The 26958-nt window shown below is 51.2% G+C and overlaps 1 protein-coding gene across 1 annotated transcript in view; it reads left to right on the top strand.

Moving 5' to 3' along the window:
• The window catches only part of LOC118777545 (splicing factor SWAP), a 62308-nt gene extending 35593 nt beyond the window's left edge, over window positions 1–26715 (top strand). The window contains exons 14-19 of the mRNA XM_036528586.1: window positions 6263–6271; window positions 10406–10647; window positions 14738–14896; window positions 20079–20252; window positions 20920–20992; window positions 25919–26715. Coding sequence (XP_036384479.1) covers window positions 6263–6271; window positions 10406–10647; window positions 14738–14896; window positions 20079–20252; window positions 20920–20992; window positions 25919–25984 — 723 coding nt within the window. The 3' untranslated portion in view covers window positions 25985–26715. The remainder of the gene's footprint in view (window positions 1–6262; window positions 6272–10405; window positions 10648–14737; window positions 14897–20078; window positions 20253–20919; window positions 20993–25918) is intronic.
• Window positions 26716–26958: the final 243 nt, after the last annotated feature.

Here is a 26958-nt window from a genome sequence, read left to right as displayed (position 1 = left end):
CGTGCGTGCACGTGTGTTTAATATGCCTGTGTGATGTGTTGCCTGCCAGGTAAGTGATGGCATCTTTTGGAGACCACTTTCTACGCTGTGAGTGTAAGTCCGGGCAGCCTGGCAGCATCCCGCCGCTGTGAGTGTAAGTCCGGGCAGCCTGGCAGCATCCCGCCGCTGTGAGTGTAAGTCCGGGCAGCCTGGCAGCATCCCGCCGCTGTGAGATCGCGGTCTCGTCCCGCTTGCGCTGTGTGGCGTAGCGTGCTGCCGAGCGCGCAGTCGTTTGTCATGATTTTATTACAGCCGCGTTTCACAAGCGCGTAATCATTCCAGAGGATGTTCTCCCCATAACGCGTGTTTATCATTCCCCATAACTCATATTTCATGTGCGTGTAATCGCCCCCCTCCCCTCATCTCTGGAGGATAAAATACTTTTTAATAGTCATCCATACCCTGATGCTCAGATCATCAGAGTTTATGGCTCGCAGCAGAAGGTGCTGGGTGTTTTCGCTGCGGCTGTTTATTTTTAAGGTGTTGCAGTGGGGGTGTGCCCTCCTGTCTTTGAGTTATTGCCAGTGTGTGATGTCACACGCTGGTGCTCCACTGAGGGTGACTGAAAGGTGATGGTGAAGTTAGGTAGAGAGGTGCACAGGTAGAACAGGTGAGTGTCCGGCAGAGGCAGGTGCAGCCAGGTGTGTCTGTACCTCGAACACGCCCTCTGACCTCACACTCACATACCTGTAATCCTCTGCAATTTGCTATACACGCACACACACACACACACACTCTGCCGGAGCAGAGGCCACCTGTGGTTGCAGTTGTGTGGGATTGCGTGCAGCGCTGTGAGCTGGGTGCTGTCCTCAGCGGGGCGTGTTTCACAGCCTGTTTGTGTGATAATACTGAGGCGCGGAGCCGGGCGCGGAGCCGGGCGCGGAGCCGGGCGCGGAGCCGGGCGTGGACCCAGCCGCATCGGAGGGCGGACCACAGGAACAGTGCAGCGTGTTTCAGTGTACATCGGTGCCTCAGGGGGGCACACAGAGCAGCGCTTTAGAGTGTAAATCGGATTCAAGACGGCTGTGTGATGTCAGCACTCTCTTCATCCTGTTCAGCACCCCTGTCAGCTCATCTGGCCACGCCAGCGGTGACAGGTGGTGTGAGGCAGGCACGTTCTCCAGGGGCGGAGCTTTCTGCAGCAGGTAGACCACAGGACTCCGCACCAGAGGGTTACGGCTCCCTGACAGCGGGGTGAGGGGGGTGCTGTTGAATATTTGAGCATAAATTGGTTACAGATTGCACATTGTGTAAAAAATGTGGCTTTGGTGAATGAGTGAGCCTCATTGTTGTGTACTCACGGGCTGCTGTGTTCCTCTGTACTCTGTACTCTGAGGCACTGTTTCCTCAGTGCAGTGGGATGCTTTCTCTGCTGCTGCTGTTTGTTTTGTGTTGCTTTTTTGATTTGTTTTGTTTACTTCCTGCATGGAAAATGAGCTGCAATCAGCCGGAGGAAAACGAGGGCGAGAGCTGTGATTGGCTGTTGTTGAAATGAGGGCACACGCTCTGATTGGCTGGGGGGGAATGAGGAGAAAAAAACAAAGTCTCTTTCATCTTGTAAAACATGACTGTCATGTATGTATATGTATAATGTATGTATAATTCATACATGTATGTCTAAATTATCCAACAGATAATTGGCCAGTTGGTAATTATGCCCCCAGCCTCTGATCTGGCACATCCTGCTTTATGATCATACTGATTCAGTACAGATTTATTATATATTTATCATGTATTTACTTGGCAGATGACCTTCTTTTTGCTGGAAGTCGCTGGTATAGATACAGTAGATTTAGCACAGTGCGTAACAGGCTGCTGTTCTGGGTGGCTGTGGCTGGCTGCCTGTGCCTCTCTCATGTTGTCTGAGAGCTCACAGAGCAGCTGCAGTGTCCTCTCTCGAAAGAGTCAGACCCTCGGAGAGTGGGGGAGGAGTCCTCCCTGAAAGAGTCAGACCCTCGGAGAGTGGGGAAGGAGTCCTCCCTGAAGGAGTCAGAGCCTAAGGGAGTGGGGGAGGAGTCCTCCCTGAAAAAGTCAGACCCTCGGCAGACCCTCGGGGAGTGGGGAAGGAGTCCTCCCTGAAAGAGTCAGAGCCTCAGGGAGTGGGGGAGGAGTCCTCCCTGAAAGAGTCAGACCCTCGGAGAGTGGGGAAGGAGTCCTCCCTGAAAGAGTCAGAGCCTCAGGGAGTGGGGGAGGAGTCCTCCCTGAAAGAGTCAGACCCTCGGGTAGTGGGGGAGGAGTCCTCCCTGAAAGAGTCAGACCCTCGGGTAGTGGGGGAGGAGTCCTCCCTGAAAGAGTCAGAGCCTCGGAGAGTGGGGAAGGAGTCCTCCCTGAAAGAGTCAGAGCCTCAGGGAGTGGAGGAGGAGTCCTCCCTGTCCCTTCGGCCTCACGGCTCCATTAGCATAAGGAAGGTCCCCGCTTGCTTGTTAGATGTTGTGAGGGCTGCTGTTTGGAAGTGAGGCTGTAATCTGCTTCTGTGTGTGAGGATCTCCACACAGCAGGACCTGTGGAAGGTGATGTTAGGGAAGCAGTGGACTGTAATCTGCTCCTGTCTGTGAGGAGTGTAGGTGGAGCTGCGTGGGCCAGCTCGTGCCGTTCTGGCTTTACCTGTGGTGCCTCTTGGCTGGTTTCTGTCAGCCCTTGCAAAGCTCAGTACACAGTTTGTTCACTCGTAACACTACTTGCTGCTGAGGGGCCAGAGATGACTTTGAAGTTAATGGGTGCACGTGTGTGTGTGTGTGTGTGTGTGTGTGTGTGTGTGTGTGTGTGTGTGTGTGTATGCGCGTGCAGGGGGGGGTTAGCTTTATTTTTATGGATACTGCTGTTGGTTATTGCATTCCTATCAGAGTAGTAAGATGGAGTTCATTGTTGTAACCCATATGAAAAGCACTGTTATAGGAAACGACACACATGAACTTGCATGCTCTGTGATGCTCACCTGTCTTGCGTTAGCTTTGTACATGGCTGGGCTCCTGTGACAGTCTGTGTCTGTGACATCATCCTGCGTGTGGCATTGTCAGTCACACAGTTCTAAACCCCCTGTGGTCTGACAGTTTAGTGGAGTTTATAAACGTGACCAGATTAGAGAGAGGGAGAGACCAGACACTCCACAGACCTCCCCTAAATGTGAAATGGCCCAGGAAAGTACATCTGTAAAACCCCTTTTCCAAAATCTGTTTTAAATTCAAAATGTCCCTAGGCTTTTTTTATCATTATGATTTTATTTTATTACACTTGGAGGGGATAGTGCTTTTTATTATTATTGGGCATAAGTCTAATAAAAACGGGTGAAACCAAACGGCAGATCCTAAAATTAAAAGACATTAAATAAAGCGCCTGTTTTCTCTTTCCTTCTCCTTAATTGGAACAGCAGCTTTTTCTTCAAAGCAAAAAAAAAGAGGGAAACTTGCAAAGAACTTTTAAAATCAATATATCTGGAGGAAATGAGGCTATCTGAGTCTGCTGGCTACACGGCATTTAATCATATTTCTGCTGCTCCTTTCCTTAATTAGTTTATGCAGAAATTGGGGGGGGGGGGTTTAAGTGTGCACATTTACTTTTACCCTGACCCCAACTGGAATAAATTAGAAGTGGATTAACTTTCAGCCCAGAGCAAAGTTTGACCCCTCCAAACTTGTTTTCTTTTTTTTTTTTTTTGGCAAGGGGAATGGCTTGTCACCGAAAGTCCCAGATGTCCCGAAATAAAGCTTACAAATTGTATTTTACTGTAGTCACAAAGTAGCAGCGTTCTGAGCTTTTGTCTGCTGTTACCCCATTGTGCTCTTTCAGAGGAAAACTGCGCATTGCGATTGTTTTTCCCTCCCTTTATTTCCGAACACAGTTTTGCCATCACAGTAGAGGAGAGCGTGACTGACATCATTCCCCGAACCATTTACATTACGTTTATATTTATTCATTTGGCCGAAACCAGAGTTCTGTCAGCAGATGTCGTGCCGGATGGCTGCCATTGTGGCACAGTGTTTCTGCAGCAGGACTGTGTGGCAGGAGAGCGGTAACGGCATCGAGCCGAGCCGGACTGGGTCAGACTGGGCCGGGGCGAGGTGCGGGAGGGGAGGGGAGGGTGGTGTAGGTGGGACGGGGCGATGAACCACACTCGTGTTCACTGAATGGCTCCAAAACAGGCCCACTGCGTAGAGGCTGTGGTATAGAGCTGTGCAGAAAGCTGTGTCAGAGGCTTCCTGCTGATGTCTGCGGTCCTCTGCGGTCCTCTGCGGTCCTCTGTGACCACATGACCCTGCTCTCAACTACCGCTGCAGAGACCGTTTGTCATGAAGGCCGTGCACAACAGCGGTCATGTTCAGCGAAGGCAACCCGCTCTTTCCTCATCTCACCCTGGCTGAGCCGATTCTCTTATCCAGAGCAACGTCATCAGTTTGCCTTTTTTTATTTACAATATCCATTCATACAGCTGGGTATTCAGTGAGGCAGTGTGTGGTCAGTACAGTATCCCACCCAAGGGTACAGCAGCCGTGCCCCGCCTGGGCCTGGAACCTGCAGGAGCCCCGCTCTGCCGGTGCTGTGCAGAGTGTTTGAAGTTGCAGGGAGCTTGAGCTGCAGGGACGCTTGTTTGTAGAGTTGGCAGAGGCCCATATTTTACTAATGTAGAGAGTCTTTCTCCCAGACCTGGGCGCAGGGGTAGGGCCGTGGAGGGACCAGGTCCTGTCCTTAAGGACTGCAGGTGTGTTCCTGGCTTTTGAGACATGTCGACCGCTTTCTGAAGGGAGAAGTGGGTCATGTTTCCTTCACTCCTCCCCTCTCCCTCTCTCTTCTTCATTCCTTTGCCCTGTTTTCTGACTTCCGCCCTCCTGTTCCACCCCTCACACTCACTCGGTCTGGGTCTCATACTCTCACCCCTTCAAAATCTCCATCTCCATCTATCACTCTCTCACCGCTCTTTTTCTGTTACCCTAGCCATCCGTCTCACTCTTAACCATCTCAGCCTGTCTCTGCGTTACCCTGACGCTGCCCCACCTCTCTCTCACCCCCTCTCACACTCGTTCTCAGTGTCCGTCTCTCCCTCTCTCACCCCCTCTTTCTCTCTTCCCCTCTCACTCTCTCTGACCCTCCATCCTCCTCTCTCTCTTCCTCTCTCACACTCCCTTGTCAGTTCAGTTGTCAGTCTCAGCTCAGCTCCGTTCAGATAAGGCTTTATTAGCGTGGCATTAAACAAATTACTTTACCCAGTCATTAACTTCAGCAGTCAAACAGCAGATTACAACACCAATGTAAATACACCCCCCCATTTCTATTCATATGGTACACAACAGCTAAAGGAAACCCTTGGGTGCCTGGTTCAGAGTTACCTCATCCGCTCCCAGCTGGATGTTAAGGATTGGGTTGGTTTGTTTTATGTTTTTAAAGTTTTGAGCAGGACTGGGCGTGCCTCTCGGGTTCGGTCTCTTTGCTGTCCAGGTGCTGGGCTTTTCCGTCAGCCTCTCTCGATTGCGGTGGCTCATTCGTTAACGTTAATGCTGGGCGGCGTCGGGCACAGACTGCAGCCCTGTCTCCCTCCTCACCCTTCAGTGAACTAATCTGTTCTTTTATTCCCATTTTTTTACACTGCATTTATTTTCTGAGTACCTCAATTTCATGAGGTCATATACTGTACCCCCTAAACCACTTTGAAGAAGAAATAGCCCTTCATGCCAAGATTAATCAAAAGCCTTCTTAAAGTCAATGAAGCTAGAAAATAGCTCTCCTTCATGATTTTGGTGGAGGTGTTTGTTTACTCGGTAGGTACATGGTGTAAATGTGGGGTGCTGCAGTACCTCTACCACTGTTACCTCTCTCTCTCCCTCTCTACCTCTCTCTCTCTCTCTCTCTCTCTCTCTCTCTCCCTCTCTGTCTCTCTGTCTCTTTCGCTCTCTCTCTCTTTCCCCCTCTCTCTCTCTTTCCCCCTCTCTCTCGCTCCCTCTCTCTCGCTCTCGCTCTCTCTCTCTCTCTCTCTCTCGCTCTCGCTCTCGCTCTCTCTCTCTCTCTCTCTCTCTCTCGCTCACGCTCTCTCTCTCTCACTCTCTCTCCCTCTCCCTCTCTCTCTCTCTCTGTCTGTCTCTCCCCCCTCTCTCTCTCTCTCTGTCTGTCTCTCTCTCTCTCGCTCTCTCTCTCACTTGACCTCTCCCTTCTCTCTTTTTCTCTCCATGTATCTCTCTCTGTCTCTCTCTCGGCAGAGCGGGTCAGTGCAGGTTGATGGCTGTCGGATATGCAGGGTGGTAGAGTGCGAGGTGATCTCTCTCTCTCTCATCGAGAGTCTGGTTCAGGGCTCGGCCTCTTTCCCCGTGCCTTCCCTCTGTGCCGTTTTTACCATAACCCAATCAGACGCCAGCGTTTAAGCAAGAAGAACACCAGGAGATGGTGAACAGGGGAAACCTGACCTCAGCTTTTAGTACAAAAGAAAACACTGCTATTAAACTCCCGAGCAAGTGCAGACATCGCCATGGGGCCGTCAAACAACGAACGGCACAGCATGACCTCACCCGGCTTCCCCTGCAGGTGCCTGTGATGCGCGAGTCTCTTTTTTCCAGGTGTGTTTGGAGTCGGAACACGCAAACCTGTGAAGGCCCAGCGGCCCGTTTGTTGTGCTGCCGCGGTTTGCCCCTCCGCTGCGAGGGGGACCAGCTGGACAGCTTTATCACGCAGCAATTCCCCTGCTTTTCTCGCTAATTCCGCTGTGTCGCGGTTTGAAGCCTCTCTGCTGACGGTGCGTGCCGCCATATCCGCTTTTAATTAGCTCTCCAGCTAAATTGCAATCACGGCTTTCACAACGGCCCAGCGGTTGGCCAAATCGAGGAGGCGGCGGCTTCCTTCGCGGCGCTCTGAGGAAGAAAGGGCCGTGTGTTCTGCACGAGGTGGCCAATCACGCAGGAGTGGAAAATTAAGATCACAAAAGACGTAAGACGCAGGCCAGGGCCAGAGACCAGCACCGCTCACGCAAACACAGAGAGCTGTGAATGCAGCTCTGTGCAGATAGCAGACCTGCATCACAAACAGGGTCACAAAAGCAACTGCGTTCTCAGTAATGATGCGGTAAAGCAGTGATTAGTGTTTGCATATGCAATGAAAGTGTGTAGTTTGCAGAGAGAGCACGGGGACTGGTGAGACTCCACGGTTTGGTGCCAGTATCTGCAGCTGCCACAGTCCCTCTCAACTCAGTCACTTTAGATTTGATTTTGAGTCCAGGTGATCTTGATTCGATCTTAAACCGTCTGTGGCGCACCCCTCAGCATCTTGGGGCGAAACGCTCAGGTGACGCCTCCTGAACCGCGACCTGTGGTGCGACGTGATTTTTCTTTTTAATTTTCTTTTTTTAATCCACCACTGGGTGGCGCTGTCCGGGCTTCACATTTTTCCAGGTTTGTGGTGCAAAGCTTTTATGGTATTTCAGAGCCCTTTGACCTCAATCAGCAGGCCCTGGGCGAGAGAGAGAAAGAGAGAGAGAAACCTGAGACTCAGCGCAAAAAAATTCTGATGAGATTAAAGCCACAGGTCTGGGATCAGTCTCTGTCACAGGAGCCGCCTGCTGCAGCCTGTGCCTCAATCTCCCGGGATTAAAGCCACATGTCTGGGATCAGTCTCTGTTCCCAGGGGTCCTGCTGGGATATGTTTTTTCTCTGCGTTTTCAGAGATTGCTGAGCGCTTGCCTTCAGCTCGAGGGGAGGAGGGTTGGTGTCATTTGGAGAGGTCTGCCGTGTGAGCGGCAGGTCGAGCTGTTAGTGAGATGGCAGAGGGAGAAGCGCGTTGGATGATGGTCTGATGCTGCTGTACAGAGATGAAACACAGGCTGCAGAAACACAGGCTGCAGAAACACAGGCCACCGAAACACAGGCCACCGAAACACAGGCCGCAGAAACACAGGCCACCGAAACACAGGCTGCAGAAACACAGGCTGCAGAAACACAGGCCACTACTGCAGAAACACAGGCCACTACTGCAGAAACACAGGCTGCAGAAACACAGGCCACTACTGCAGAAACACAGGCTGCAGAAACACAGGCTGCAGAAACACACGCTGCAGAAACACAGGCCACCGAAACACAGACTGCAGAAACACAGGCCACCGAAACACACGCTGCAGAAACACAGGCCGCAGAAACACAGGCTGCAGAAACACAGGCCACCGAAACACAGGCTGCAGAAACACAGGCCACCGAAACACAGGCCGCAGAAACACACGCTGCAGAAACACAGGCCGCAGAAACACAGGCCACCGAAACACAGGCTGCAGAAACACACGCTGCAGAAACACACGCTGCAGAAACACACGCTGCAGAAACACAGGCTGCAGAAACACAGGCCACCGAAACACAGGCCGCAGAAACACAGGCCGCAGAAACACAGGCCGCAGAAACACAGGCCGCAGAAACACAGGCCACCAAAACACAGGCCACTACTGCAGAAACACAGGCCACCGAAACACAGGCTGCGGAAACACAGGCCGCAGAAACACACGCTGCAGAAACACAGGCTGCCGAAACACACGCTGCAGAAACACAGGCCTGGGCAGGGCAGTGTGGCATAGTGGTAGGAGGCGGAATTTGTAACCGAAAGGTTGCTGGTTCAGTTCTAGGCAAGGTGCCTAAGTCTCTGTGGATAAGAGTGTCTGCTAAATACCATTAATGTAATGTGATGATATGAAAGAAGGCCTGTGGTGACGCTGGGGGTGACTCATGCAGCCCTTCCAGAACAGGCCGAGGAGCCTGACGGTGCTTTCTGAGAGCTTTTTGGGGAGGGAGGAGGAGTGCAAAATGAGTGCCTTCTTCGTGCAGCCTAGTGCCTATTGAGCTGTTTTAAGAGTTGTGTTGAGTGTCTGGTTGAGTAACAAGAGGTGCTAAAATGCAATGGTAAAGAGGACTGTTGTCCATTAGCAGCTGGAAAAATGAGAGAATCTCTGCTGCAGCCCCCTGCAGTAGAGGCGGGGGGGTAGTAGGTAGGGCGCCGTGTGGGGGGTGGGGGGGGGGGCAAAGGGCACACTCAGGCAGGGTGTACAGTGCTGCCCCAGGCACTGCCCACAGTGAGGTGGAGGGGTAATAGCAGACCCGTCTGACCTCACTGATCCTAGATCAGTCTCCCTGGGTCCCGGCGGGGTCCTCTCGTTGAGTGTTTAGGTTAAGTTCTTTGCTGCAGGTACCTTCCTCTGCCCCCATCATCTCAGTGGAGCTGATTTGGGAGCAGGGATCTGACCCCTGCGGGTCGGGATTCGGATAAACCCCTGCAGCAGCGTGCTAAATTTAACCAAGAACCTCTCAAATCCAGTGCCGTCATTCACCTCGTTATCCGGCTTAGACCGCTGCGGAGTATACACAGGAAAAGCTATCACGGAGCCCCCTTAGCACCACCACCTTCCACCGCCACCTTATCCTCTGCCCTGAACCGGCTCTGAGGAACTCTGCCTCCTCCGGGCCGGGCAGGAGCCAGGCCTGCCGTTACAACTTAATTGGGACACGTTTATAAATACCTTATAAAGACATTGTGGCCTGGTTAAGCTGCAGCTCCCGGGAACACCGTGACCCGTTTGGGAGAGAGCGACGGCTTCCTCCCCTGCACCCCCCCCCCCCACGCCCTCGCCCATCTCGGGAGTCAGGTATGATTGTCAGCATGTGACCGCTGCTCTCGGTGACGGGGTTCCTGGCGGGCCGCGTCCACCGAGTGGCGTGGCGAAGAAAAAACGCCACGTGCCGCTGGTTGATTAAAGCCCGATCGCGATGTCGATCTCATTACACGCAGCGGCTGTGAGATTTCAGCTGACTGGACGGACCCGTGCCAGAGTAATTACAGACACTCGGGCTGACTGATGTGACCGGCCAATTATCTCTGCTGAGGCTGCATTGTGTTTTATGGTAGCTACCAATATCTTGTAATTAGCAGCTTAGTGAGGCCTGTGGGGGGGGCAGGGGGAGGGAAATGAAGATGCGTAATTGTGACCCTGGGAGGCAGGATTTCCCGCTCCAGGATACACCTCTCCAGTCAACAGAGTCCAGTCAGGCAACAACGGAGCAAAGCCCGATGGCAGCCACTCTTGAGAATGCCTGTTTGTCTTTTAGGCATTTAAACCAGCACTCACATTTGGGCAGAGATTGTAAGCCATCCTCAGCCTCTGTCCAAACCCCCCTTCCCCAAACCCGGATCTACATGGCTGTTTTTGTCTTAACAGGAAGTTTGGTTTCACTCGCTGTACAGGAAGATGATTTTGGCCCAGAAGGTTAGACTCAGTTCCTTGTTAGTTCTTTGAGTCTGTAACTCCTTTTGTCCCCCCATCTCTCTGCAGGTTCCAGAGATCACCAGCCTGCCCGTGGCCCCCCCACCCGTCCCGCCCCGAATTCCGCCGCCCGCGGTGGAGTCCAGGCCCCCGGAGGTGGCCCCCGTTAGAAGCAAAGAGCCGCCCACTGCGCCCCTGCCGCCCTCTTCCTCGTCCTCGTCTTCCTCGCGCGGCCAGGAGAGGGAGAAGAAGAAGAAGAAGCACAAGAAGCGGTCCCGCACGAGGTCCAGGTCCCGCTCCCGGTGTCGGTCCCGTTCGCGCTCGTCGTCACGGTCCCGGTCCCGGTCCAAAACCAAGCACGCCCTCCCCAGCGCCTACAGAACTGTCCGCAAGTCCAGGTGAGCGAGCGAAAGGCTAGCTGTGCACCTGGGCTCTGTACCCGTGCATTTGAGCTGACACTTAAATCCAGGGTAACTGTGGAAATGTTCAGCTTTACAGCCCCTTCTGCAGCAGGGGGGGGGGGGGGGAGGCTTTATGGGTCCCAAACTGGTTGGAGCCTTGTGCAATCAGTGACTCGCTGATTGGAGCCAGTCGTGTTTTCTTGTTTAGTGGAAAGCCATTTGATTGGTTCATACGTGTCAGTGATGGGCAGCGCACAGTAGGTCCTGTATGCCTCTCTCTGTTTGTGACGCCGGATGCCTTTCCTGTATGAGGCCGTGCACCTGTCAGGAATACAGGAAGACGCTTCACAGGCCCGGGTTAAAATGACTGACAATGGTGTGTGTGAATTACACCTGCAGCCAAAACTGATGGAGGACGGAGCCCCTGCAGTGAGATTGGGTCCGAGATTGCTTCCTCGGATGCACGAGCTCCGAAATTCCTTTTTTTATATATAAGCAATTACTCACTTTGCCATTGAAAGGAGACAGAGGTCAGATTCCTGCCGGCATCCCATGGTAAACACAGAGAATGTCCTTTCCAGGGTTTCCAGTGGCACTAACCTAAATTGATTTCAATAAAATGCTAAGAGACAAATCTGCAGTGGGCGGTACCACATCAGGGCAGACACCACCTGTGCTGTCGTTTGTCCACAGAAGTGTTTGTGGAGATGTCAGTGTTGGACAGGGCATTGTTTCATGCACAGGCTGTTCCTGACCTCGTGCGACAAAACAGCTGGTTCATCCTCCATCCAGTGTTGATGGTTTGGCAGAAGTGTGCAGGCTGGGAGCCAGGAGTTTAGTGGGTTTGATTCCCTAGTTGTGTAGTGCTGTTGTGCCCTTAACCTGGGTTTAAACTGTCTTGCTTCAGTAAGTATGCTGTAGAGCTGTGCTATGCATTTAGACTGCAGAAACAGCCGAACCTTCATTATTTGGTGCGGAGGGTGGCCATGGGAAGTCAGGGAAGGAGAGTGATGAAATTATGAGGAATCGTTACAAAGTCAGCACCCCCTACACCTTTTAAATAATGTATTTTTCACAGAATTTAACTTCGTGGAGCAATCATGCGACAGTATCCAATACCACAGGCTTGCCCACCTTTCAAATACCTGTTTTCCTCCCTTATTTACAGAAGTAATTTGATATGTTTGTGTGGGAAAGGGATACTTCATGGAGCAATCCTGACAGTATCCAATACCACAGGCTTTGTGGTATTGCATTTTGGGTAGCTGATACGCAGCTGCATCTGTGTACGTCACCCTCAATCAGGGCTTCTGCCAGGCAGACAGAGAATACAGTGTCACTCTTACATGTCGGGCAGGCCTGCCGTCAGCTCTGATCAAGGTGCTGTTTAACCGGCCCTGATGGGGGCTTTGATCGCGGCGAAGGCGCTGGTGTTCGATGTGTGAGGCGCACAGCGTTTGGGGTTTCCCTCACCATCTGTCTGAGCCTTCCAGTTTCTCCAGACTCCGCAGGTATCAGCGTGGCGCTGTGCTCAGGGGTTGCCGCCTCAGGTCTCAGCTGGGGCACTGCGGTTGTGTCCTTGAACACGGAGCTTAATTACATCAGTGAATATATACTTGTTTGGAGTTGGAACAAATGGCAGAATGTAAGCAGGAAATGGCATGATGTGAAGCCCCCTCTCGTATCCAGCTCTTTTGTGGCTTGAGGTTTCCTGCATGTGTTCTCTGAGTCACTCTCAGTAAGATCATCTGCCAAAAGAACGAAACAAAAATGAAGCAGCCTAGTGACCCCCGACGCCCAGTCACAGAAGAAATGGGGCAGGTGATCCCATGTCCCAGGGCCAGCAGTAGTTACAAGAAGAATCAGTAGAAGTACTGCAGCTTGCCTGTACAATTACAGAGGCTTTCAAAGCAACGGGCACTGAAGGTGAAAAACTGGGCTTCTTAGAGCTATCGGGAGAAAAACATTTTTTTGAGATGGGCAAACTGTCAATGACGAACCAACAGAATTGCCTGGTTGTGTATACACCACACGCCCATATGACTTGAAAAGGCCTTTGACATGTACGTGCTGGCTTATGCGCATGTCTGCCCTGTGCAGTCTTTGTCCGTGGCGTGTGCTGCTGGCTGTGTGTGATTGCCGGGCTAAAAGAGCCCGAGCCGGCTGAAGATGACAGAGATCGGTGCCGACAGATGTTGGCACGAGCCTGACTGACTCACCCGCTGACCGTAGCTTGACCCACTCAAGGCTCAAGGTGTTTGTTTTGGCTTGTTTTTTTGGGCTGGGAAAGTGGTGTGTCGAGCTGGTTGCTCAGATCCAGCGGAACGGCCTTACCCTCAGCTCAGGGCTGTCGGCGTATGCGCCCCCTCCTAACATCATAAAACACCCTCCTGTCTCACGTAATTCCTCAGCGCAAGTCCGTCTGTCTCTGCCTCTGAAGGTGCCTCTGCAAATGAAATATTCTGCTTGTATGAAATAGTGTTGGAGAGAGTGGGGGTTGCAGCCCTTTGAAAGAGCATGAAAATTGTGCACGTTCTTATTTTAAGAGCGGTGTTCTTTATGAATAGATCTCCCACCACTCCCTGTCTGCCAGTCTGTAAGCTTTCACACAGCGGGATCAACTGGGCCAATCAGAATGAGGCGTCTCGCCCAAGGAGATAACTGCAGTCTTCTAAGTGGATTTAGAATGGGCTGCAGTGTGGTGTAGTGCTAAGGAGCAGGGCTTGTATCCGAAACGTTGCTGGTTCGATTCCCCACTGGGTCACTGCTGCTGTACCCTTGGGCAAGGAGGTTAACCCTGCATGGCCTCAATAAATATCCAGCTGCATAAATGAATAAAACCTATGTAAGTCGCTCTGGATTAGAATGTATGCTACATGACAGTAATGTAAAATAATGTAATGTGACAGACAGCCTTCATGTCCAGAGTCCAGCACTAAAAACTATGCTCCAAGTCACCCCCTGTCTCTCCCCACACCTCCATACCTTCTTCAGTAAAAATGGTCTTCTATTCTCTCCCTTCCCTCTGTTACAGTATTTTTTCCCAGAATGTAGGTGCAATTTGTAATACCCTTTTTCAGTACTCTTACTTCATAATTATTTGATGACACTCTTGCATATTTTACAGACCCCCCCCTCAATTTGCCGCTTTTATTTCTAAATTTGCCGGGCCCGTGCCTCCCCCAGTCCCTCTTCATTATACCTGTTCCGACAGGAGGGGCTGTTTCATTAACCCTTCCAAATGCTGCTATCGCCCTCAAAACTCAAAAAACTGGGAACGGGTTTGAAGTTAGACATTGAATATGGTGTTATTAACGGGGAGAGGTAGATGGAGGGGTAGAGGGAAAGGTAGGTGGAAAGGATGGGCTGTGCTTGGTACGCTGCTGGTGTAGCATTAGCAGTATGGCTGCACAGCAGAGGCTGGCCACAGGCCTCACAGTGAGACAGTGTGTACCTGCACAGTGCTGTATTATTCATACACACAGCAGGTGCCCTTGTCCTGAGTGCCTTACGCAGCTTGCATCTCTACACGCCAGCCAGTCTTTCAGCAGGGTTCTCTCTCTCTCTCTCTTTCTCTCTCTCTCTGTCTCTGTCTCTCTCTCTCGCTCTCTCATGCAGGTCAGGTTAAACACCTTTCCCCCAAAGTCCAGAGGTTGCCATTACTTTCTTTTTAGCCTCTTGTGCTGGAAGCCATCCGTTAATTTGACACGGACCAGCCAGTGGGATCAGCTCCCATTTTTCAAACCCTGTGCACTGTGTCAGTCATGTATTTTCCTCAGTACAGTGGAACCTGTGAGGTGCCTGCTGGGTATTGTACGCATCAGGTAAAGGGGTAGTATGGTGTGCAGGAGGCTGTGGTCAGAGAGAAAATGGCCAGTGGGCGGGGCATTAAAGCTCGTGTGAATTCACGGGGTGGGGCCAGATGGTCAGGCAGCCCTTTGATTGGGTTGCTGCACAGTCACCCCCCAGGGGGTTCAGAGGTTGTGTTTCTCCATGTCCTCTGGCTCTGGTTTTTGATTTCTCTTCTCTCTCTCTCTCTCTCTCTCTCTCTCTCTCTCTCTCTCTCTCTCTCTCTCTCTGTCCCAAGGTCCCGGTCGAGATCGCCCGGCCGGAGAGAGAGGGGGGCGCGGTCGTCTGAGAGGAGGCGGGAAGAACGAGAGCGGGAGAGAGAGCGAGATCGCTACGTCCCCAGTGCCTATCGCCTTGGCAACAGCCCCGGCTTCAGCAAGAAGCGCTCCCGGTCCAGGTAGAGGTTGATCCTCCGGGGGGGGGGATCTTACACATGGCCTGAGAGTGTAGCTGCATTCATCTTAGTCCACGAGTGCAGCTGTGGGCACACAGTATCTCTCCTACTGCTAATCCATCCATAACACATCTCCTGATGTGCTCATCTTTATACAGGGAATCATCTCTTTAGGTGGCTGTGTAGCATAGTGGTAAGAAGTAACCGCTGCTGTGTTCTTGGGCAAAGTACTAAATCCACTGTTGCCTCAGTTAATATCCAAGTGTATAAATGGATACCATGTAAAAAAAAAAAACTTGTAATCTATGTAAGTTGCTCTGGATAACGGTGTCTGCAAAATGACAGTAATGTAATGTGTCTCCTGTGTAGAGATCTGTAAATCAACAAATGCAGAAAGTCATTTTAATTACTCCAAAGCTGCGGTGCCGGCAGGACCGTGGCGCTGAAGTTGGGATGTTTGGCTTTCGTGGGGACGCTCCCCTGGTGTGTGTGCGTTTGAGGACGGTCCCCACACAGACGCAGAGCTGTCGTCTCATACGCATTCCTGATGACAGCCGGGACTGCCGACCAAACGCAGAGCTGCTTCTGCATATTCGGCCTTTACATTAATGCTTTTCTGCATTTATATAAAACTCTCACCCCAAAGTCCTTACATTAATATTTTTCTACTTTTTTATCTGAGGCTCGCCCTGAAAGTTTTTATGGTAATCCTGCAGTTCAAACTTCCAGGGGTAAAAAAGAGGTTATTAGGAAGAGAAGGCCCTGCAAATGCATTCATTCTGTGACTGGGTTTCACTTCGGAAGCTGAGAGGTGCAGCTGACCCGCGCTCACGTTGTTGTGACAGCTGACAGTTTGAGCACAGACAGAGTAGCCTGTCCAACAGTCGTTCTTAACCCCAGTCCTGAGAACTCAAAATGTGTCTCTTATACTTAATTCCAACCGAACTCAGCCAACCGGCTTTGAGCTGTTAATGGAACACTGATCTAGGTGTCGGTGACGATCTGCCAGAAGCCTTTTGTTTAAAAAAAAAAAAAAAAAAGGCTGTGTCATTTCAGCTGCTAAAAATACAGACGTAAAAGTTTTCCTTGTCCTTTTTTTCTCAAGTATTATATGCCCCTCATACAAATGTAGGGCAGCTGTCTCCTGTGATTTATCTTGGTTGTTTAATTGTTCTTGCTGCTTTAATATTTGATTAATTGAACAATCAATTACCCAGAATGTGTTCCGTATTTCTAATTTCCTTGAGGCACAAATTAACAAAAACCAGCTGAGGAAAGTCTTCCTCGTACCTTGTTATCAGAGCAAATGCACCTCCAGATAGGCATTTGTTTCACAGAGGACCTCCAGCGGAGAACGAGGTTTCCAGGCCAGGTCAGGGTTCGGTAGCAGTGCCGGGTCGTGCAGACAGGCAGTTCAACCCAGAGCCAGGTCGGGTCAGCATGTGCAGGATCCCGGGGTTTGGGTCAGGAGGCGCTGCTGTGCGATCCAGTGATGAGCATCATGAACTCATAATTAACACTCCGAATAGACTCAACGTTCAGCCACATGAAAAGAGAACGACGTGTGGAATCCCATTTCCTCACAGTGGGAGGGAGAGGGCTGGGAGTGGGAGGGTCTGTCTCAGACGTGTGGTGTGGAAGTGGTAAAAATGGGACACTGGTTATATTTAAGCAGAGCCGGCCTGCTTTCAGGCGACCTGCTGGGAGTTTCTCCGGTACACCTGTGTGGAAGGGGAAGGTGCGGTCCAGTATCCTACCTCAGGCTGAAACCGCCACAGGGGCCTTACACTGAACAGGTCTGAAGCAGAGCTGGACGTGACCTTCCTCATGATTGGTCAGAGTCTCACTCCCGTGTTATTTCATTGGCTGGATGAGCTGCAGGTTTGGTGTCGCAGGGCAGACTGAGCTGTACCTCACTGCCTCACCTCATAACAGCAGGGTCTCACAGGGATCAACTTCACGACACGCGGCCAGCGTGACCCGGGGTATCAGCGGGTGGGTGTCTGTGGAGGTCAGGCTGTGGGAGAGTCTGGTGTTTGAGAGCACAGCGGCGGTGTGGCGGGTGGGTGTCTGTGGAGGTCAGGCTGTGGGAGAGTCTGGTGTTTGAGAGCGCAGTGGTGTGGTGGGTGGGTGTCTGTGAGGTCAGGCTGTGGGAGAGTCTGGTGTTTGAGAGCGCAGCGGCGGTGTGGCGGGTGGGTGTCTGTGAGGTCAGGCTGTGGGAGAGTCTGGTGTTTGAGAGTGCGGCAGCGGCGGTGTGGTGGATGGGTGTCTGTGAGGTCAGGCTGTGGGAGAGTCTGGTGTTTGAGAGTGCGGCAGCGGCGGTGTGGTGGATGGGTGTCTGTGGAGGTCAGGCTGTGGGAGAGTCTGGTGTTTGAGAGCGCAGCGGCGGTGTGGTGGATGGGTGTCTGTGGAGGTCAGGCTGTGGGAGAGTCTGGTGTTTGAGAGCGCAGCGGCGGTGTGGTGGATGGGTGTCTGTGGAGGTCAGGCTGTGGGAGAGTCTGGTGTTTGAGAGTGCGGCAGCGGCGTTTTCTCAGTTTAGGGCCTGCGAATGCCACGGGGTAAGCCGTCGTCCCTGGGGGTGAGTCTCGGTGTCAGTGAAATTCGCATCCGCTCGTGAACTCCACCCCGTAGCGTGGACATCTGTAGGCAGGTCACGCCCCCGAAGACTCGGCCCCCGCCAGCAAGGAATTACAGCTGACATTTCCAAAACTCCCCAGCCAGGCGAAAAAAAAAAAAAAAATAAAACCTCCGCATTTCATTAAACTTTTATTCTCTCCCGATAACACACTGCTGGCTACTTCCTGTTGTTTCTTTCTGTTAGGCAGAGGTAGCGTCAAGACTTGATTGAACCCAAAATTTCTCTGACATGTTCTCCCCCCCCCCCACCCCCACCTCCGTTCTGATGGTATCGAGGAAAGAGGAACATGGTCGCTGCAGTCAGAAGGAAAGCAGCTCGTGCGGTAGGCCTTTTGTAACGCAAACGGAGACAGTCCGTTAAGTCCAGATGCAAAAACCTTTTTTCTGAGCTTCAATAGCAGAAAAAGACAGATCTTTTCAGAGTCAACAGTGGTTCTGAATTTCTGAATTTTATTTAAACTAGGTGCTAAAAGGGAAAAAAACTTTCAAGATAAATCCCAGCACTGTGTGTGTGTGTGTGTGTGTGTGTGTGTGTGTGTTTGCACGCACGTGTGCCAACTTTTCTGATTCTCTCCCATTATCTAGGATAGATATGCACATACATATTTGTTGCCTGTGCACTAAGCTTTCATACTTGCAGTACTTCATACATAGTTTAAAAGGCATTGGGAAAGACCAAGGGCGCGTCGAACCTCCCCCAGTTTCAGGGAGTTCAGCCAGATGCTACGTATGCTTTGGGCACTGGTGTAATGTAAGGGGTAGGAGACTGAGCTGGCAGTGAGAACGTAGCTGAGGCTGCTCTCTTAAGCAGGATGAATGTAGTGCTCTGCAAATACAGTATCATGCTGGGTAAATGGATGATATGTACAGTGTAAGTCACTCAGAGGAAAGCAAAACAGCATAACAAAACTCTCTTGATGGTATAATTGTGTGCACAGCGCAGCGTGCAGAAGAACACACACAGGGAGCACATGTACAGAAAAAACCCACAAATGATTTATTAACAAACCAAACAGAAGCGGGACACGGCCCAGACGGGACCGCCACAGGAGCGGCTCCTCTCTGCAGCCACACACCTGGGTGTGAGCGTGTGTGATTGGACAGCCAGTAGGCCAGTCTTCAGCCAATAGGCTTTACCCACACACGTTTAGTATGTTCCCGCAGTGACAGTTACAATTACCCTGTCAGAAATGAGGCTAATGGAGTAGATCTCTTACTGGCAGGCTGGGAATTAAGGCCTCTGTGTACTTTGACACGTTCATTCGCTCGCTGTACTAATGTATCGGCAGCTGCGTTTCCGTGATCATCCCGCAGTCCTGTCCTCGCGGATGCGCACGGTGTCACCCAGATCCGCGCAGCCCTCTCTCCCAGCAGACCCACCATGCTGCAGCTGGATCCGCTCCACACACACAGCCCATCAGGCGTCTAACGAGGGGAACTATAGGAGATTAGCCGTCTCCCTAAAGCTGGCGTCCCCACACACACAGCGCCGTCTTAAACCGGCGGTTATCTGGCGCGGTGGGGACCGACAAACCCAGACGTCCTGCCACCGCTGTAATAATGGGATCTGACTCCTCTCGCGCCGTGGTGAACCCGTGGTGCTGTAGGTAATTGAAATTGCCTGTCTGCTTAGGCAAAGTGGTTACATCTTCCCTCCCCTTCTTGCCTGAGAAGGGCACTAATTGTGAGTGTCTGAAATGCCTCCGCTGCTCTGCATGCAAATGAGATCTCTACGCTCCAAGGGAACTTTTTTTAAAAAAAAAAAACCTTTGAGAGGAAGCTCAAAACTGGAAAATCGGGATTTTTATAAAAAGCTGTTAACCTGCACTTCCAGGTTGGCGTCAGTTGTTCAGGACTCAGATTCCACAACCAAGAATCAGAGACGTCAGGCAGGAGTTCTGTCACGACCTCCTTTTGACGGACAAAATGTCCAGGACAGAAATTGTCTCGGTGATTTAAGACCGCCCGGGTGACCCCTGCTGTCGGTGGGTGATCAGTTTCTCTGCATCAGTACTGTCAGAAGCCGGGCCCTGGCGACTCAGCCCCTTGTGAGAGTGAGAGTTCACATCAGAGCGGAAACGAGGCCCTTGTGGGCTTCTTGCATAAAGACCGGCGTCCACCCCCCTTGCTGGAGACTGCACTCGTCCTCGTAAGCAGGAGATGTGAGTGTGTGTGTGGGGTGGGGGGGCGGCAGTTGCATTGCATCTGCGCCTCCCTCCACGCCGTTTCGGAGACACCGCCTCAGGCTCTGTTTGTCCACAATGCACAGTCGCCTCATCTCTAAGCCGGCGCGTGCTCTGTGCAGTCATTTCCTCCCAGTGGACTTCCAGTCCTGTTGTTCACCCAGTGCGAAGAAAAAGCCATGTGTGAGCTGTCTGTGAGGTGTGTGTGTGTGTGTGTGTGTGTGTGAGAGAGAGAGAGAGAGAGAGAGAGAGAGAGAGAGAGAGAGAGAGAGAGAGAGAGAGAGAGAGAGACTGCAGCATTGAGCTCTGTCCAGGTCTCTGCTCTCTGTGGTCTCTGAAGGCTGTTTCTCCTCTTCTGTCCGCAGGTCTCCTCATGAGAAGAGGAAGAGGAAAAGCTCCAAGTCTCACATGAAGCCCAAGGCCTCATCCTGCTCGCCCTCCTCTTCCCCCGGGCGAGCTGGGAGCAGGAAGCGGGCGTCGGCCCATTCTGTCAGCCCCTCCCCCTCCGGTAGCCCCGCCTCAAGCCTGGAAAGGTCCAGGTACTGTACCTGATTGGTCCATTTAGCAGTCAGTCAGTGACACTGTTTTTATCCACCCACAAAGAGGGTACAGTGTGCTAAAATAAAGACAATGCATTTTATTTGTGGTACTTGTAGTATCATGCATTAAAACTCCTTCCGAACACATAGGTCTGTATATGAGTCAAAGTATGAGACTCTGCAAGACCTGACAAGATTTAAGATGAATCTTTCTCTTATTCACTGACCATAATGATGGCTTGCTTTAAACACTAAACCTTTAAAGCCAAGCGTTGCCTGGCTTTGCAGTGATTTTGTTTGATGGTTTCATGCGGGGTATGTCTCTTTTGTAGAGGGGAAAAAGCTATCAGCAGCCCTTAGCTGGCTCATTTTCTTTATTCAACATCATTGTTACTCTTATTTAGCCTTGTACAAGAAACACAGAAGCAAGGGCATATATGCAAAACAAACATGTGACACTTAAAATGGAAGCAGCGTAGTTTCATAGAAGTTGTCCCCGTGGTTCGTTCTTGTTGCTGTGGTCTCAGCGGGTGGAGACCTGAATATTTCATGGCTCTGCAGTTCCCAGGAAACAGCGGCCGTCTCTCCTCTGTCCTGTATTTTCTCCATTCAGCAGCTAAACGCGGATCTTACTGATGTGTGTGCGTCTTTTTTTTTTTTTTTGCAGAGGGGGGTCTCTGGAGAAGGACAAACAGGTGTCCTCCGCCATCGTCTCCTCGGTTCAGACGAAAATCACTCAGGTAAGAAGCAGCGCGCTCTCCGGCCCTCTCGCTCTTGGCAGCTTACAGGACCACAGGGGAAAGATGCACAGATCAGCTCAGTACAGATCAGCTCAGTACAGCCCTCACGGCTGCGAGAACGAGGGTCCGGGTGCAGAACAGCAAGCAGAACATCAGCAGTAAAGCACTGCTGCAGGAAAAGAGCATTGGGAATACAACGAAATCTGAAACAAGCGTATACGTACATTTCAAATGATGGCAAAACAGAACCACTCTCCTTATCTGAAGGCGTGGAAAGTGCCTGACAAATAACTGTGGGAGCAGCAGAAGGTAGGCATGGGATACATCCTGCCTCTGTCTGACAGAATTTGAGGTTCCCCTGCCTTTTAAAATGTTTAGTTTTAGTACTTGTGCTGTTACTCTTAAGGGCCATCTCCCATGATGCTCTTCTCCTGTAACCCGCCACCTGGAGCACTGCGTAGAGTGCTGATCGGAAGCCAGGGAGGAGAAGGATCTGAGGGCTTTGATGCGCAGGCCATGAACAGCAGCAAATCGTTTGCCGTCTTGAAACAGTAGCCAATCCAGCAGCCCCCAAAGCGAACAGCGGCACAGACGCCTCAAAACGAGGGCCGCCGTGGAGAACGCCAGAGTGAATAGCAGCACTGACAATAGCAGCAATGACAGCAGATCCTGCCTAGCGAACAGCGGCATGTCACAGGCGAACACCCCGGCGTGAGGGCCGTCCTAACATGAGCGCACTAAGAATGAGAGCCGCCGTAACGTGTGTGAGCGCGCGCGTCCAAACTGTGGCCCATCTGGAGACCCGCCTAGCGAGCAGCAGCACAGACGTCTCGAACCGAGGGCCGCTGTGGCGTACGCTGTGTGAGCGCGTGCATCAGAGCAGAGCTGTTTCTGCGTGCGTTTCTGTTCCTGCACGGGGTTCATTGCTCCTCCAGGAAGTGCGTCTGTTTTAAAGTCACTACAGCTTGGGTTACGCAGGAAGGCGCTTCAGCAAGGGATGGAATCTGTCTTGAGTTGTTAAGTGTTGTTTTTCTCTCTGTACCTAACAGAATGTATTCCGACAGGTGATGGGTGAATGAACATTTTAGCACTTTAGTTGTTTTTTTTTCTTTAGCTTCAGCAGTTGTCAGGCATGCAGGCGGTATCAGACTGTTATTAGTGAGCCGTTAGGGGCTCGTTAAGACCAGACTGCAGAAGCATCTCCCTCCACACGCTGCGGAGGGACTGTCCATGCTTACACAGACCAGGCCCCGATCGCACAGCCACAAGCAAAACTAAAGCTGTGTGTGTGTGTCTGTGTGTCTGTGTCTGTGTGTGTCTGTGTCTGTGTGTATGTCTGTGTCTGTGTCTGTGTCTGTGTCTGTGTGTGTGTGTGTGCGCGTGCGTGTGTGTGTGTGTGTGTGTCTGTGTCTGTCTGTGTGTGTGTCTGTGTGTATGTCTGTGTTTGTGTGTGTGTGTGTGTGTCTGTGTGTCTGTGTCTGTCTGTGTGTGTGTCTGTGTGTATGTCTGTGTTTGTGTGTGTGTGTGTGTGTGCACGTGCGTGTGTGTGTGTGTGTGTATGTCTGTGTGTGTGTTTGAGATGAGGGTAGATAGCACTCTTACAGTAGCTAATCCCACCAGATTATTAGTCCGTTGGGACGGTTTACTGCAGTACGCTGCTGCTTTGCCATGGCCCTTCATCAGCAGCCTAGCACTGGGAGCTGGGCTTCTCTGAATCCACCAGACCCTGTTCCTCTGATAGCAGCTGATGTCCCCATTGGCTCTCAGTGGCTGCTGATTTCATTCTCTCTACCTCCTTCCTTACAACTCTCTACATCCCTCGCTTTACTCCCACCCCTCCCTCCCTCCCTTTCTCCCCCATCCCTCCCTCCTTCCCTTTCTCCCCCCATCCTTTTCTCCCTCCCTTTCTCCCCCATCCTTTTCTCCCTCCCTTTCTCCCCCATCCTTTTCTCCCTCCCTTTCTCCCCCATCCTTTTCTCCCTCCCTTTCTCCCCCCATCCTTTTCTCCCTCCCTTTCTCCCCCATCCTTTTCTCCCTCCCTTTCTCCCCCATCCTTTTCTCCCTCCCTTTCTCCCCCCATCCTTTTCTCCCTCCTTTTCTCCCCCCATCCTTTTCTCCCTCCCTTTCTCCCCCCATCCTTTTCTCCCTCCCTTTCTCCCCCATCCTTTTCTCCCTCCCTTTCTCCCCCATCCTTTTCTCCCTCGCTTTCTCCCCCTGTTTCTCCCTCCTTCCCTCCCTCTCTGCCTGTGATGTGTGTGCTGTCAGGGCTAATGACGGTGGTAAGGTGTGTGACATTATCCCTGTGGTCTGTAAGTGCTCACCTGGGAGCGAGTTAGAGCCGCAAAGCCGTGCGCTCGTACAGCAGCGGCTCTGGGAGGTAAAGGAGGAGATGCTGAAAGCGTTTCTCTCCGTCGGGGTGATAATAGGCCCAGGCTGGGCCATTAAACCTCCCGCTCCGCGTTCTCACATGCAGGCACTCAACTCAGTCTCACGGTTACAGCTTTAATGGTTATTCTTATAGGCCTTTATTACTGACCATCTTATTAAAGGCCTGGGCCTGCAGTTCTGCCCTGTCTCTGTGAGCCTGGAGACTCGTCTGGAAAAGGTGCTGAGAGCAGAATTCCTTTGCGTCAGACCGACACGCTGTATCTGTGCGTTAAATTAATCTCTGAGAAGTTAAAGAATACTCAGGTGCTCTCAGAAGAACTCTTGAAGAGCTGGCACATAGACCAGCTGTAAATTTATGACTTGCAGAAACTTATGTCAGAAGGTTAGCAGTGAGATTGGCACTCTTGAAACGACAGTGAATTTAACCGTGAATCGCACATCTCCGGTGCGGGAAAACACGGCGTTTTGCCCGTGGGCCTCGCCAGGTCATTTCCGCGGATGGGAAGCAAATTAGCACAGAGCTAACGCTTGAATCCGGTTCTGTTGAGTGAACTCAGAGAGTAATTGGTTGTCCAGCAGATCTCTCATTTAAATGATGGCCTGTAACAGAACACAGGACTCCCTGCAAGAAAACGGCTAATTTGGACCATAGGGAAAGTGGCTAAGCTGTGGTGACTTCAGCCGAGCGTCTGTGTTATTTATTCCCAAAGCCAGGCTTGAATGGCCAAATGGCAGATGGCTATGTTTAAAAAAAAAAAAAAAAAAGAAAAGAACGGTGATTGTAACAGACATGAATAAGGGTTTGGAGCTGCAGCCCGACACAGCGGTTTAAAATCGCTCACTCCGCCCTTTAAGCTTGTAATTTACGACCTCGTTCTGTTTTCTCTCCGTTTCTCACTCCTCGCATCGGCGGGCAGGTCTTCACTCTCCCCTCTCTCCCACAGCGTTTACCGCAAGCTTTAATATAGAAACTTTATCAGCAGCAGCGGCTGACTTCTCCCTCCCACTCAGATCTCCTGTACGGTCCGTTCGCGTGGGGGGGCATAGAAACGGCAGCCCTGATGCCCGCTGTTTGCGGGATGGAACGCTTGTGGATGTTTATTTGCTGGTGTTATTGGAGCTTAAGGATCGATATCTCCCTGCGGAGAGGCGGATCTGACCCATGATTGGCCGTCACCATGGCGTCACAGCCAGCTCGCGTCTCTGACAGCCCTGTCAGGGATGGTCGTTGCCTGTCAGACCCAATATGAATATGTCACAGCGCTGATTACCAGCCTCCCGCTTGGGGTCCGTTTCCCAATTCATTTCAGCACCCTAATGAGCCTGAGAGTGGGCCTCTACAGGCAGGGGACACATGAAAGAGTCCAGAGAGAACCACAGTGAATAAATGTTTAAACAGGAACCTATTAAACTGTCCACCTAGTGTCTCTTTGCAGGCGTAAGCCACACTTTGGAGTCACAGATGACTTTTGTAGCAAATGGACGAGTGTTGTGTGTCACTGATGGATGAGTTGTGTGTGTGTGGTTTATGTGAGTAAGGGACCTGATTTAATGTGCCACCCCCTCTCCCCCCCCCAACCTCAGTTTCTGTTACCCACACTCTGTTTCATTCATCTGTTTTATTATTTTGGGATGTTGAGGTTTGTGAGGCTGCCCAGGGTGAGTTTCTCAGGGTCACACTGTTGGAGTGATCGTCGTCCCAAAGGGGGACCCAGTTCCCCCGCTGAAATGGAAGCAAGACACAGTCTCACTGCAACAGGAGTGGACATCACTGTTCAAACCCCTTCATTGTCACAAACATGTCAGCGGTCAGAGCTGCTTTCATCTGTATCATTTTTTGGAAATGGTGGTTTATTTGGTTAGATGGTTAGTTTGAAGGATATGATACTGACACCACTTTTCTGGATATAGAGAACAGAGGGCGTGTCCAGGAAGTGATCAGACCACATCCCTCAGGTCTGTGCCTGCTTCTTAAAAGGGCAACACGGGTGCGCTGTCTGTGCAGTGAATAGGGCCAGAGCGGAGGCAGGCATGCCCTTTTAAGGAGTGGTATGCGCAGGTACAGCCCGGTGTGTGTGTGGGTGTTGGTGTATATCATGGGGCTGAAGAGACTCTGAGTTTGTGACTGATGGGAGGAGTGTTGAGGGGTCAGACCTGACTTCCTCTCACTTACAGGTACACACTCAACCAGAGCCACTCACAGAGCAACGCTAAGAGAATGTCTGATGCAGTTACAGGAACATCAGTACAACAGAAGATAAAAGCACATCTGAATATGAATCAGTCCATCACACAGTGCTTTAATAACCTGCCCTCTCTCTTTCTCTCATTCTCTGTCTTGCTGTTTTTCTCTCTCACTTGCTGTCTTCCCTCCCTCCCTCCCTCCCTCCCTCCCTCCCTTTCGCTCTCTCCCTCTCTCTCTCCCTCTCTCTCCCTCCCTTTCGCTCTCTCCCTCTCTCTCTCTCTCTCTCTCTCTCCCTCTCTCTGTCTCTGTCTCTGTCTCTCTCTCTGTCTCTCTCTCTCTCTCTCTCTATGCAGGACTTGATGGCCAAAGTCAGAGCCATGCTAGCCGCTTCCAAGGACATGCGGAGCGGCACTTCCTGAAGGGGGTGGGGCGCGCCACAGCCGTGGAGAGAAACGGGCAGGAACCAATCACAACCTTTCGCTGCCTCACCACGACAACTGAGCCTCCCGGCCAATCGGCACGCAGGACCCTGCCTGGGGCACAGCACAGGACCATTGTGCTTTTAGTTGTATTTTCAATTCAGACTTTTTTTTTTTTTAGTTGATTTTCTATGTACCCCTCAGTGTGTCCGATAGATACTGAAGTGCTCCTCTGTGGGTGGACAGGGTGGAGTTAGTGTAGACACTGTTGAAATTGTCAGTTTAAAGCAGTATCTGATCTGTGATTTTACTGTATGAGAAAAAGGAAACGCGTATGGCTTGGGAAATCACAGCAGAGTTAAAGGGGTCAACAGTAGGATTTTACAAGGATCCCTCGCTATAAAACAAAACTGAAATCATAAAGCCATTCATAACTTTCAGATCAGATTCAAAACATTCAGATCTCTAGTTGAATAAATAACCAGCATTTAAAAAAGATTCATTTTCCTCCGAATAATAACTAAGCATTTTTTTCTTCACAGTTTTTGTGTTACCTTTAAAAAGAGAGGGGCAGAACTGTAACCTTCTGTGAAGGTTTTTTTTTCCCCCCTTGGTTTTTAGTCATTAGCCCAGACAGGTCAATGTCAAACTCTGGGCGGTCTCCTCTTATGTTCCTCCCCTCAGTTTGATTTTGTGGCCTTCAATCTTTGTTTGTACAGGGCTTCATGTTGCTCCACTTTGTAAAACATAATTTGTCAATAAATTTGAATTATGATGAAAAGCATGGCTGTCAGGGCGCTGTGTGATCTGCAGAGACATTCTCCCTTCCCCACGTGAACGGCTCTGTTCTCCCTTCCCCACGTGAACGGCTCTGTTCTCCCTTCCCCACATGAACAGCTCTGTTCATTGACTGTGTGAGTGAGAGTGTGTGTGTGTGTGAGAGAGAGAGAGAGGGAGAGAGACAGTGTGTGCGT

The sequence above is a fragment of the Megalops cyprinoides genome, chromosome 5 (genome assembly GCF_013368585.1).
Source record: "Megalops cyprinoides isolate fMegCyp1 chromosome 5, fMegCyp1.pri, whole genome shotgun sequence".
Lineage (NCBI taxonomy): Eukaryota > Metazoa > Chordata > Actinopteri > Elopiformes > Megalopidae > Megalops > Megalops cyprinoides.
This window is presented reverse-complemented; position numbering and strand designations above follow the sequence as displayed.